This window comes from Grammomys surdaster, unplaced genomic scaffold (genome assembly GCF_004785775.1).
Source record: "Grammomys surdaster isolate TR1022 unplaced genomic scaffold, NIH_TR_1.0 125973, whole genome shotgun sequence".
In the NCBI taxonomy this organism is placed as follows: domain Eukaryota; kingdom Metazoa; phylum Chordata; class Mammalia; order Rodentia; family Muridae; genus Grammomys; species Grammomys surdaster.
In genome coordinates, this window is record NW_021620790.1 from 4579681 (window position 1) to 4592682 (window position 13002).

Here is a 13002-nt window from a genome sequence, read left to right on the forward strand (position 1 = left end):
TCTCTCTCTCTCTCTCTCTCTCTCTCTCTCTCTCTCTCTCTCTCTCTGTGTGTGTGTCTGTGTGTCTGTGTGTCTGTGTATACACACATGCACGGACATGCCATGGCAGGCCTGTGGAGGTCAGAGGACAGTAGTTTCAGTAGTTGTTTACTTTTCACCATGGGACAGAATCTATTCGGACTTAGCTGCTGCAGTGTAACAACTCCAGAATAGCTGGCAGCTGTGTTTCTGGATATTTCTCTTGGCCTGGCCTATTGTCTGTTCATAGTAGTGCAGGGACCACAGGTGTAGGCTACCTCATTTGGGTTGATTTTTGTTGCTTTAAAACAAAACAAAACAAAACAGAAACAAAACAAAAAATGAGGGTTCTAGTAATCAAACTTGGGTGGCTGAGCCTGTGCAGCTTTCTCTTAAGTGAATTCATACTTTACCACAAGTTATAATTCTTCTACTTTATAATCAAAATTGCATTGTTAATAACAGTTTCCTTATGTTCATTAACTGCTTCTCAAATCCATAGGGCATTTTATATTATTTCAGTCTTTTTACTTTATTAATAAAATTGGGGAACAACCCTGTGCATATAAGCCCTTTGGTACTGTGGATTTTAGAACTACATTTCACTGTGTTTGAGCAAGGATGTACATTGTTTCTTAGATTTTTCATGCTTGTATCTTCTCTGCTTCTGTGTTATAGATAAACATAGAATGTTGATTTTAGTCTTCTTTTCTCCTTGTTTTCTCTGTAAGTTACTGTCTTATTTAGTATTAAAAAGCTTTAAGAAAGAAACGAAAATGGTTTGTAAAGAGAGTACTTATGAGGCAAGCAATTGTAGTTATTTTCCACAGATTAATCAGTATCCCTTTAAATGAGAAATCAAATGTCATCTGCAATCACTAAAGCCACTTTGCTCACACATAAAACTAAATCTACAAAGACACATTTATTTCTCTTGCATTCCTCCATGCTCAGAACTTGTGACTAAGAGTCGATTATTACTTCTTCCACCATAAAGCTCAGTTTTGGAGGAATTCCCGTACCAAGCAAACCTGGGACCTTTTTAAAGAAAAACTTCCATGGCTGTATTGAAAATCTTTACTACAATGGAGTGAACATAATTGACTTGGCTAAAAGGCGCAAGCATCAGATCTACTCAGTGGTAAGTCTCTGTTACCTGGTGGTTGGTGGACTTTGGGTAAGTCTTGCTTCTTGGATTGTACTCCCGGACCTTATTATATAGGAATTATCTTATGCATTTAGAACTTTTTCTTTTATTGGATATTTTATTTTTTTACATTTCAAATGTTATCCCCTCTTCAGGTCTCCCCGGCCGAAACCCCCTATCTCATACCCCCACTCCCCGCCTCTATGAAGGTACTCACCCAACCATGCACCTACTCCTGCCTTCCCACCCTGGCATTCCCCTACACTGAAGCGTCGAACACCCACAGGACCAAGGGTCACTCCTCCCACAGATGTCCAACAAGGCCCTCCTCTGCCACTTGCGTGAGGTTGCAGTCATGGGTACCACTTTGGTTGGTGGTTCAGTCCCCAGGAGCTCTTGAGCAGGGTCTTGCTGGTTGACACTGTTGCTCCCGCCACGCGACTGCAAACCTCCTCAGCTCTGTCAGTCACTTCTACAACTCCTCCATCGGGAGCCATGCACTAAGTCCAAATACATCCACCTCTGTGTTTGTCAGGCTCTGGCAGAGCCTCTCAGGGACAGCCATATCAGGCTCTCTTATGCAAGCATTTCTCAGCATCCACAATAGCTTCCAGGTTTGGCTACTGTATACAGGGTGGGTCACCACGTGGGGCTGTCTCTGGATGGCCTTTACTTCAGACTCTACTGCACACTTTATCTCCATATTTCCACCTATGAGTATTTTATTCCCCCTTTAAGAAGTACTGAGGTATTCACACTTTGGTCTTCTTTTTTCTTGAGCTTCATATGGTCTGTGAATTATAACTTGGGAATTTGCTTCTTTTTGTTCTAGACCTTTCAGATGTACTGTTAAGCTGCTTGAGTATGCCCTCTACATTTTCTTTTTAGAGGCACTCAGAGCTATCAGTTTTTTTCTGCTTTTATTATGTTCTATAATAAAACTTTGTGTATGTTGTGCCTTTATTTTAATTATATTTCCCTAGCATTAGTCAAAACTGGAAGGTCAAATGCTACTTGTTGCTTACAGACAAGTCAGAATCCAGCATTATCTTCAGTTTTTGCTTATACCTTATAGCAACCTGACTAAGATAGGTATAATAAAACTCTTTGCTGCTCCCTGTATACCCCAGTGACACTCAGTGGAGGCTCTGGGCTGCCCATGTTACCAACTAACCGTAAAGTGAGTCCTAACTTTCCTCAGAGCCATATTGAAACTATATCTGCAGTGAGAGGACAGCTCCCTCATTTCTCCTGAACCAACTATATGCTTAAGTCTTCATCAAGTCTTTATTCACAGAACAATGAAAAAAGTGGTAATATCCATAAAGGATTAAATTCCTTGATTTTTGGAGTTATTTTTTTCTGATTTCAAACATAAATGTTTCCTTGAAAGGATTATAACAAGAACTTAGAACATTTTGCGGCATCCGGGCTGAATGGAAATGGCTTCATTGTTATTCTGTACTATTTAGTTTTGACAGACACTTGTCTTAAAATGTTTTCTGTGGAAGGCCCTGAGAAAAGTCAGAGAGAGAAGTAGAAAGATGAGTGCTGGTACAAGAATTGGTTTTCAACCTCTCCAGGGTTGGGACCATTATTTGAGTTCTTTTTGCTTATTTCTTCTGGTTCCTGGGCTCAAATAGGCTGACTAACTCTGTGAAACAACAGATTAATAATTTGGTAACAAAACCTATTCAGATACATTATCATAAATTAGCTATGGAGGATCACGAGACTCAAGGTGAAGTTGTTACTTTATCCAGGGTGTTCCCAAAACCCATCTCCACCCAACCTAAATGAGGGTACTTCTGCCCCTAGACCAGGCAGAGAGGGGCCATTCAGAACCCCCTCTGACAGGCAACCTGAATTTTGCTTAGCCTGAGAAGCTAAGCACTGCAAAGGGATATCAATAAAAGTTAAAAATATCTCTCTGGGTTCCCTGAAGGACAAGCCTGACTGCATAGGGGTTGATGTGAAGTATCCCCTCTCCAGGAAAAAAAAAAAAAACATTGGGATGAGTATGGCCCTCATGCCTCATTGGACAATGACAGGGGAACCAGAGCCATTACAAAGTCCCCTTCAATTACTGGAGGTCAGGCCTCTATCCCAGCCTTCAGAAGATTAGATTCACCACAGCCTGTCTATACTTAGAGAAGGGAGGAGATGGCAGGGGCATCCCTGATTACCCACTGAAGGCCTAAAATCAGCCATAGGCTTAAAATCAGCAATCGGCCAGTCATACATGTATACTAGCACCAAGTCTTGGGTCTCTGTGGATAAACACTGAAACAGATGGCTATAAGCTATTGTAAACAGGCAGTTTTTGTGACAATTTACCAGCCTGAGTAGTCATAGACCTTGTAATTAGGTAGCCTTGGAAGATATTACCAACTTAGATAAGGACAAGTGAATTATAGGTAGAGTCATAGTGACCTATCCCCTGAACCCTCACCTAGCCGATACCCTGTTCTGAAAAATATCTTTATTCCCCCTGAACACCCATGCTCCAGTGTCATCCCCTTCCCCATGTCCTGCCTTTTTGTGTTTATAACCACTGTGTGAATGAGCATAAATTACAATTTGAATATATATACATATACATATACATCATATACATATACATATACATATACATATACATATACATATATATATTGTTCTCTGTGTTATACTGTCCACTTTGGAAGCCAATGGTAGATCCTGCCAATGATAGACAAACCTTAATTCTTTTCAGAATCTGATTATTCAACTGTCTGGGTAAGTTAGAGTACTTAAATAACACCTGGGCTCTTTTGCTTGATAAATATAACCTATAGCAGATATTTTGTGTGTAGGGCTTCATGTTATTGTATCAATAACATTTTTCTTTTGAAGTCTAGGATATATATCAGGCATATTTGAGGAATTTCTTACTTGGACCAAGGAGGTCAGTCTTTTAAAATATTTGTACTATGTCCCAGAGTGTCTTAAATTGGGGGATTTATGGTTGTGTTAAGCAGATAGTAGTCTATGATTCATTCTGGGATGATGGCTAAAAACACTTGTCTATCATTAGATCACACTTAAAATTCCTGAAATTTTTTTCACTCATGAGAACTTAGATTACCCATCTTATCTTTAGGCAGACAGTTTCAATTCTTGATCTCCAGTTGGTGAAACTCTGTGAAAAGAATTAGGACATATGGCCTTGTTGGAGAAAAAACAAAAAGTCAAGAGGCAGATTTTAGTGTTTCAAAAACCTCATGCCATTACAGTGCAGTCCATCTCATGGCTGTGGATCAAAATGTGATCACTCAACTGTTCTTTCACTCTGCCATCTACTCATACTGGATCTGAGACAGGGAAAGTCTAGCTAAGCCCTATGTAGAAACGTCTTTCCTCTCTAAGGCTATATCCACAAAGAGAAGTTCTATAAACAACATTCTAGGAAACATGTTTTGTTAAAATTTTAAAAAGAAAGAAAAAACAGAAGCTTAAAAAAAACCTAACACAAAATTATCCACTCAGAATAAGCACCTGGAACCTCTGGTTCAGTGGTTTAAAGACTCCAGGGGGGTCACCCTTTTGCTCCCTGGGATCCGGAAGGCTGTGTGGCTCATAGTGAAATTGGTCTTTCGGGAGGGCGTCTCTGAATAGGCATTACTCAATAAAGAGGTGTCAGTTTGAGGACAGCGATGATCAATCTTGAGGAGGGAGAGCATTAGATATAAAACCTAATAGCACATATAGCAAGGAGAGCACTTTGAAACGAGAGCCTTTTTTCAATCGTGAGGCCGACAGCACATTGTGTAGATGATGATATAAAGGAGAAAGCCTTTCAATCACCAGAAAAATGCTTCATAATCTTGTAGAATTTCTCAGCAGTGTGAATGAGTGAGAGAGAGAGTGAGTGAGTGAGTGAGTGAGAGAGAGAGAGAGAGAGAGAGAGAGAGAGAGAGAGATTCTGTGTGTGTCTGTGTGTATTTGTGTGTGTGTATGTCTGTGTATCTTGTGGTGTGTCTGTGTGTCTATGTGGTTCTTGTTAAGTGCTCTAGTCCAGCATAGTAATCTAGCCTGAATGCCTGAAGTTATTATGGCAGGAAGACATTGAGATTATAGATCAACATTTCCCAGGTACTGGGCAGCTGAGTGAGGGAGGAAGTTGGACTTAATTTTTCCACCAATGCCTGCAAACTCTCTTAGCAGGCTCCAGTCAGTTCTTGACTTAATGGCCAGATTCCAGGGGTAGGAATGTGGTCTGATTCTTAGAAGAGACAAAGGGGAAACTAGAGGGTTTTCATCTTTAATGATGAGATGTGTTGATTCAGTCTTTACATAAGCAGCATAACTAAAAGTGAAATATGATAGAGCAAGGAACACAAGATGGTTTTTTTGGTGTCAGAAACCTCTAGATTCCCTTTATGGATGAATACTGTATCAACATGTTAAGAAGTGTTTGGCGATCATTATATAAACTACATTATATACCAGATTGCCTGAAATCTTTTTATCCATTTCAGTCTTCAAGTCTTAAATGTCAGTGTAGTTATTGTGATGCACTGAGAACCATTCAGCTCTAATACACTTGGGAAGAGAGATTTAAACTAAGAATAAAATTTTACTCTGCAGGTAGAAGAATCTTAGCATTTGCTTTTATTATTTTTTCCAGATTACATCCATCTCTCTTATTAAATGAAATATCACATACACACACACACACACACACACACACACACACACACACGTATACCTGATATATTTCTTTGACATTCCTTCTGAGAAATAATGATCCATACTATTAAATACAAAAGCATACATACTTTCAGTCCTATAATGATTCTTAAAGTCACTCCCAAAGGCACCACATGTGTCTCAAAGTCTACTTTGTTCCAAATCACATATTCACTCCAGTGCTGTTAAGAATTATAGAAAAGGAGTAAATTTCTGTTTTCTGTGTAGTATTTAATTTCTAGTTATCCTGAAGTTATTGAGTTTAAAAAGTTAGACTTCTTCACAATATTCACAGAATTAAGGAAGAAGGCAGAGAGGGTTAACTAGTGTCCATGCATTACAAATTGTGATTAAAAGCTCAAGGAAATTCTGGCCTCCTCTGTCTCACACCACTCAAGCCTTTCTGGTAGACTGTTCAGGTAACATCCTCCATCCAATCCACCATCCCTTTCTTATGGGACCTGCCCATTTCCTACAGATTTAACAGCTGTTCCAAGGAGATAATTCAATTTAGTCTTTTTGGCCTCATTTGACTACAAGACAATCTTCCACATTTCAGAATGCAGTAAAACTAACAGCTTAAGGTATACATAAAAAACACCTAGCTAGTCTACCATAAATTAACTACCCTGTGCTAATACAGCTCCATATAATAACCAATCAGAAACTAGTTGGTCCATAGAAGTATGTGTGTAGTAGCTGTAATGTGGAATATTATGCACATAATATAAGAAACATGATGCCTTAAGTAGCTTCAAGACCATGATTAATTTAAATCCTTTGCTTATTAAGAATGATGTTTTCTTGTGACTTGTCTTTTGTGAGTGTAAAATTCCTTCTTTGACATAAAGAAACATGATTATTTGCACATTGGCTGAAATCCCACTCTTCTCATAGAGCTTCAAGTGGTTTTCTTTGGAGAACATAATAGCTCAGACCTATAAACATAGTTTGATTTCCAAGAACAGGGATATCAATACCACCTCCAGAACACATGAGGAAAATAATCAGTTATAAATGGTGGCATGGGACTTTCATCCCAGTGCTGGGAACATGGAAAAGGAAGATACTCAGGGCTTATTGACTAATCAGTCTATACTGGTTAGTGAGTTTCAGGAGATTGAGAACCCTTCCCTTTCTCATTCAAAAAAAGAGTTGGCTGTCCCTGAGGAATAACATTCTACCTTTTGTTCTTGCCTATGAATATGTGTATACATGCTATTATAAAGTTGCATACAAAACTCACAGGGCTAATATTATTTAACTTGGTCTTCAATCAAAGAGGAGAAAAAGACAAAATCTAGAGAAGGCCTACAAGTTAAAGAATTGGCTGTGGGGCCTAATGATCATGTCAAATCACTTATGTGTGGCTGTTTCCAGATAGCTAAATTCAAGGCAATGGATGAATGTAGGCTAACACAAAAGACACATCAAGGCCTTCTCTTCCATGTAGCTAACAATGCAGAAGAATCAAAACACAATGTACCTTTTCATTTATTCTAGATGAGGTCTATGGCCTCCCCAACCAGAGTTCCCATAAATAAATCTTCTGACATTGTGTTAGGGAGTATATAGGTTACAAGAAAGGATCAGTTGTGCAGCCTTGGGCAAGGACCACATATTGCTGTCCTTTAGTGAAAAGTGAGAGAATTACAGTACGCCCTTTCATGTGTTGATGTGTATGTTAAATTTGCTAACATGGCAAGTACATTTTACAGTTGACAGTGATTACCTTGAGTACCCGCTATCCTAGGTAGTTGAGTAAAACATCTAGTAACCTATTCAGATGAAGTTGGCATGTAAGCTAATACTAACCTGCTCATTTACACAGTGCAAGAATGAATTCTGTATAGTTTCTATACCTTTGACTGTAGCTGAATTGTAGTTTGGCACTGAACTGTATCGATTACCAAGTGCCTTTGAATAGTCCTGTTATTACAAACTTATCTACCTCCTTCACTTGGAGGAATTTAATGATCGTTCTAATATTTACTTGACTAAATGATTGACTCCTTTAAAACAAGAATTTTTGGAATAGAAACATAAATGACATTTTCTGGTGGACTTGAGTAAACTAGACATACAAATTACCAGGTAGTAGGCACTTATGAAATTTGTCATTATTTGTCTGTGCCTATTTTGGGATGAAATTTACTGGTGTGCAGTTATTTATTTCTGGTAACACTGCAGCTTAAAAAAAAGCTGTCACTAAGAGGTAAGTGTGTAAATGTATGAGAGCTTGTAGAAATTTCCATGTGCAATCAGCATATACAGACATGGATACACAGAGACATACAACAGACACACAGACACAAGGTATAAATACTCGGGACAGTATCCATTGCCTTAACTTCCTATAACCCAAACATTCATCAAAGTTGCTCAAAAAACAATTCTCTTCTGTCCAGCAAATGGTATCTGTGTCTTATAAAGACAGCTTTCATTGATGTAGCTTGATAATTATGCTTCTCTATGGATATAAGGAAAAATATTTAGAACATACTCAACTAATGTGTTAGCTTAGTAGTCGTTGATATAGATTCTTCTCTATAATCCATGACTTTACTAGCCCCAGATAGTTGACTAGGTTTCTAGTACAAGACATGATTTCCCCTCCAAGCAAACGGATTCAATCTGGCTTTTTTCATCATCTCCTGAATTGTACTGCTTGGCCTCAAACTAATCCAGCAGTCTGTTCTAATCTTCTGTCTCCTTTTCATTCTCTAGTTCATTCTATCTCCCCTGTATCTATGTTGTTCATGTGTGCTTCTTTCTACTAACTAACTTTACCTTCATTGTTTGGGATTAGAAGTCTGTGCTAAGGGTATAATTGTACTTCAGCCAGGGGATCTAAAGGTGTGTTAAGCATTAAACTACACTGCAACAAGAGAAGAAGCATTTTACTATAAGTAACACAATCTAGAGGTTCACAATATGATCAAATATTGTGAAACAGGTTGGTGATATGGTTCACAAGCATCAAAGTTAGATAGAACTGTTGTTTTCTTCCATTTTTGGAGGATTTCATGGCACTTTCTGGTAGTAAGAGAGCAGGTTGTCACATAGGAGTTTTAGCATAGTTCTAGCTCAGGGCCCTCCTAGTCCTGTTTCAGAAGTGTCTAGCATTTTTAGCAATAAGGGATTGGCTTCTCATTTAGAGGTCTTGTTTAAAAGCATAGAGCAGATTTCAGTGTTTCATATTGGTGACTTTCCAGGATCTTGATCCATCTAGGAGATAAACATCAAGGCATGCCTGTATAATATTAGGTTCCATAGATCACCTAAGGTCAAAGGCACACTGCGAATGTGGGTAGTGCTATCAACTGGGTCTTTGGGCTTAACAAAAAGGAGAAAGTAATCTGTACTTCAGCATTCATCTATGTCTTCTTCTTGACTTTGAATTTGATGGGACCAAGTCTTTGCCATCGTGCCTTCCTTACCTATAGATGCCATACCTTTCATTTCATGATGTATCCTTTCCCCAAGAACAGTAAGGTGGAATAAACTCTTTATCCTTTAAGTTATTTGTTGTCAGATGTTGACCACAGCAACAAGAAATTTAATACAAAGAAGCATGTGTAGCAGTGAATGTGCATGTACTACACCTCTGAAAAACACTGGAAATTCCAGCTCTGAGTATGAGTTATCTGTGGTAGTAGGTGCCCAGGTTGTCATCCATATAGCCAGGACTCAAGTTGAACTGAACTGTTTGAAATCTGTAAGTGAAGGCACTTTTTTAGTACATCATCTCTCTCTGGTCTTTAAAGCATTACTCCTTCAACAAAGTATCAAATTTTCAGCCCAGTGTGATGTTGGAGATTAGTTTGTTAATACAAGCAATGATAATAACATACTGACAAGGAGGAAAGCAAAATTAATACCAGCTCTTAGTCTCTCCATGGAACATTTGTAACTTATTGATTTTAACAGAAAGTGACTGCATAGTGGGGACAGTCATTAATATGTGGATGTGCTGCTTCTCAAATATTCCAGAAATTTAAAGAAGCAAACTGATATATAAGATAATGTCCAAATATTTGTACATTAAAATATCATGGCATTCAGAGCAGAGAAAGGAACACAAGTGACATCAATTGAATACAAGATAAATGTGGACTTCTCTCCCTCCATTACCATCAACATGATACATAGACTTCATCCTTTCTTATTTTAAAATGAGGTGTGTGTGATTGTGTGTGTGTGTGTGTGTGTGTGTGTGTCTATGAATGTATGCTTGTGCCCTTTAAATTGAGGTATAATGCAGACTTGGGCGGATTCCAGAGTGCAAATATAAGCATTTGGCCTTTTACCTAGCACTGTACATACTACTTCTTAGTGAATGTCTCCTTTAATTATTCATTAACTGTGGGAATTTTTTCTAGCAAGAGGAAAGCATCTATATAACCACAACCAATGACTCAATATTGAATATGCTTAAGCTACCTGATCGATGAGTGAATAGTGAATGATAGCAAATGTACAAGTGTTCTTAGAAGTTCAATTGGGTCTGGACATTTGTTTCCATAAACATACGACTACCATAAATAAATGTAGCTGAGAGCTGGAGATGTTTTGTTTATGTGCAGGTGTGTGAAGGTATATGCATGTGTACCTGTGCATGTGGAGGCTAGAGGTTACCATAAGCTCTCAGTCTCTATTATTATTTACCTTAAATTTTCAGAAAAAGTCTCTCTTCTGAACCTGGAACTCATTAATTTAATTAAATTGACTACCTGATCAGCAAGCATCAAGAACACATCTGTGTCTCTCTGCTTGCTCTTGTATTATAAATGCACATTGCCACACACATTTTTATTTGGATTCTGAGACTATGAACTCAGATCAGTAATCTTCTACAGCAAGTACCTGATCCAGTGAACACAAGATCTCTGGATGTCTTCCCTGGAAAATGCTGCTGTGGATTAGACTTCTGGTTTCCTGATCTACATTAAGATCAGTTACTTGGACCCTGGGTGGAAATTTAACATAGGCAGCTTCCCTGGATTGCATGCTCACCTGAACAGCACTGCCTGTTTTTACTAGTGATGCTGGTTTGGGGAGGAGGTTCAGAGAAATTGAGTCTTATACAAAAGCTACTGATCAGTGGCTTTGAGGACACCTATGCAGGTGCTATGAACTGTAGCTCTATTAGATGACATTAGCAGAGTGTCACTCATGAGGTGGAGGTAAGTTTTATATCCTAAAAGAACTAGGCAGTGCAAATGAAGACATAACAAGTTTGGATGTAGAGTTTGCTATCTAAACACCAAATGACTTTCACAAAAGAGCCCCTCTGGCCTCTTCAAACAATAGTCCAGTCATTCTATACTCCTCTTTAGAAATGGCCAATATGTGTGGCTGAACATATAAATTCATTCTTTAATTCACAGTAACTTCCTGATGTGCAAATTATTTTGTGAGTCTTGGATGGGCAGGGGTCTCTTTCTTATGCACTTATGCAATCTGCTCACCACTTTCTCTACTTTAGTCAAAACTGTTTCTTTTCATTGTGGTCTCAATGTACCCCAAGCTGATGTCAAACTCATTAAGTAGTTAAGGATAACTCTAAACTCCTATTTCTACTTTCTCAGGTCTGAGGTTACAGGTGTGAAATGCCATGCCTAGTTTATATGCTGGTGAAGATTTTTTTAGGGGCTTTCTGTATGTTAAGCAAGTCTTCAACCAACTGTGCTATATCCTGAACTAATATGACACTCTTAACACTTCTCATGGATCACCTTTCTCCTACATGTCCTACCTATGTAGCTGCATGTATTCTTACTAAATTTAAAATTCAGTAAGCATCACTTTAGTGTTTTTCTCTGTTCCTGTCTTCTGCTCCTTTAATTTACCATCCCTTCTAGCTCCTTCCATTTCTCTGAAGCTGAATGTGTAATGATTCTGAAATTAAGGTCAACGCTGGGTGGTTGTTTATTCAGACTATCATATTGCCATATAAAAATGACTTTTATCTGTTTGCTTTTTAATTCTTTTTTCAGGGCAATGTCACATTTTCTTGCTCAGAACGACAAATTGTCCCCATCACATTTGTCAACTCCAAGAGCAGTTATTTACTTTTGTCTGGCACTCCCCGAATTGATGGTCTGTCAGTGAGTTTCCAGTTTCGAACATGGAATGAGGATGGTCTGCTTCTGTCCACAGAGCTGTCTGAAGGCTCAGGGACACTGCTGCTCATCCTGGAGAGTGGAACTTTGAGGCTCCTGATTAAGAAATTAGCAGGACATGGAACTGAAATCATTACAGGTACTGACTCTGCTGACTTCATTTGCAGTCCTACTTTTCCTCTACTGCCCTCCACTCCCCTTCCATTTCCACTGCACTGTTTGCCTTACTGTCTTCTCCACATCCTCTTTTCTCCTCTTCTTCCCTGTCTGCTTCACTCTCCACTCCTCTTTTACTTTCCAATATGCATAATGGTTTCATTTTCATGTAACCCAACCAAGGTTGAGGTTCTGCTAAAATATGACAAATCATACACATGGATGAAGGGCTGCCCAGTCGTGGAAAATATACTAAAATATGATGGAGCTTGTCTTCTGGCACATGCAAGAATTAGACAAAGAAAAACAGTTAAGTCTAAATTATTCATTTGTACTTCAACACATCTCTCAATTGCTTCACTATAAGATAGTCAGAAAAGTTGATGTTGGATTTCCCATTAATGTGTATTTAGCACTTTCTACACCATCTGCTTATTTGCTCCTGTATAGAGATCTCTAACATTGTGTGTGTCATCTTTACCATGACCGACCCTGGAAAAAGGTGCTTTTCAAACTTTACACATTAGAAAATGAAGAGTTACAGAAATGTTTCCGGAATCACAAGTTCCAAAATGACAGAGCTGAGAATTTATTTAGAATTTGTCTGGCTTCCATGTCATATTTCTACAGTAACATAATTTTTTTTTTACAGACTACTATTTTAAAGTAATTGGTATGCTTTTACCATTGTATTTCTTAGATATATTTTAAAAGTACTGAATATATACCTCTATATGCAGGTTCAGAATACAATGAAACTTCTCTAAATGGTCCTAAGTTATCTTTATTCTGATAAACACTCTCTCTCTCTCTCTCTCTCTCTCTCTCTCTCTCTCTCTCTCTCTC

At 38.4% G+C, this 13002-nt stretch overlaps 1 protein-coding gene across 3 annotated transcripts in view; it reads left to right on the forward strand.

Moving 5' to 3' along the window:
* LOC114609465 (contactin-associated protein like 5-3-like) overlaps positions 1-13002 on the forward strand; it is a 565569-nt gene that overhangs the window by 253596 nt on the left and 298971 nt on the right. For 2 of the 3 annotated variants that reach the window (XM_028753829.1, XM_028753831.1), the window contains exons 7-8: positions 1016-1156; positions 11875-12139. In XM_028753829.1, the coding sequence (XP_028609662.1) occupies positions 1016-1156; positions 11875-12139 (406 nt within the window). Of the gene's footprint in view, positions 1-1015; positions 1160-11874; positions 12140-13002 lie in introns of all 3 variants that reach the window. The other variant, XM_028753830.1, reaches the window with a different exon arrangement.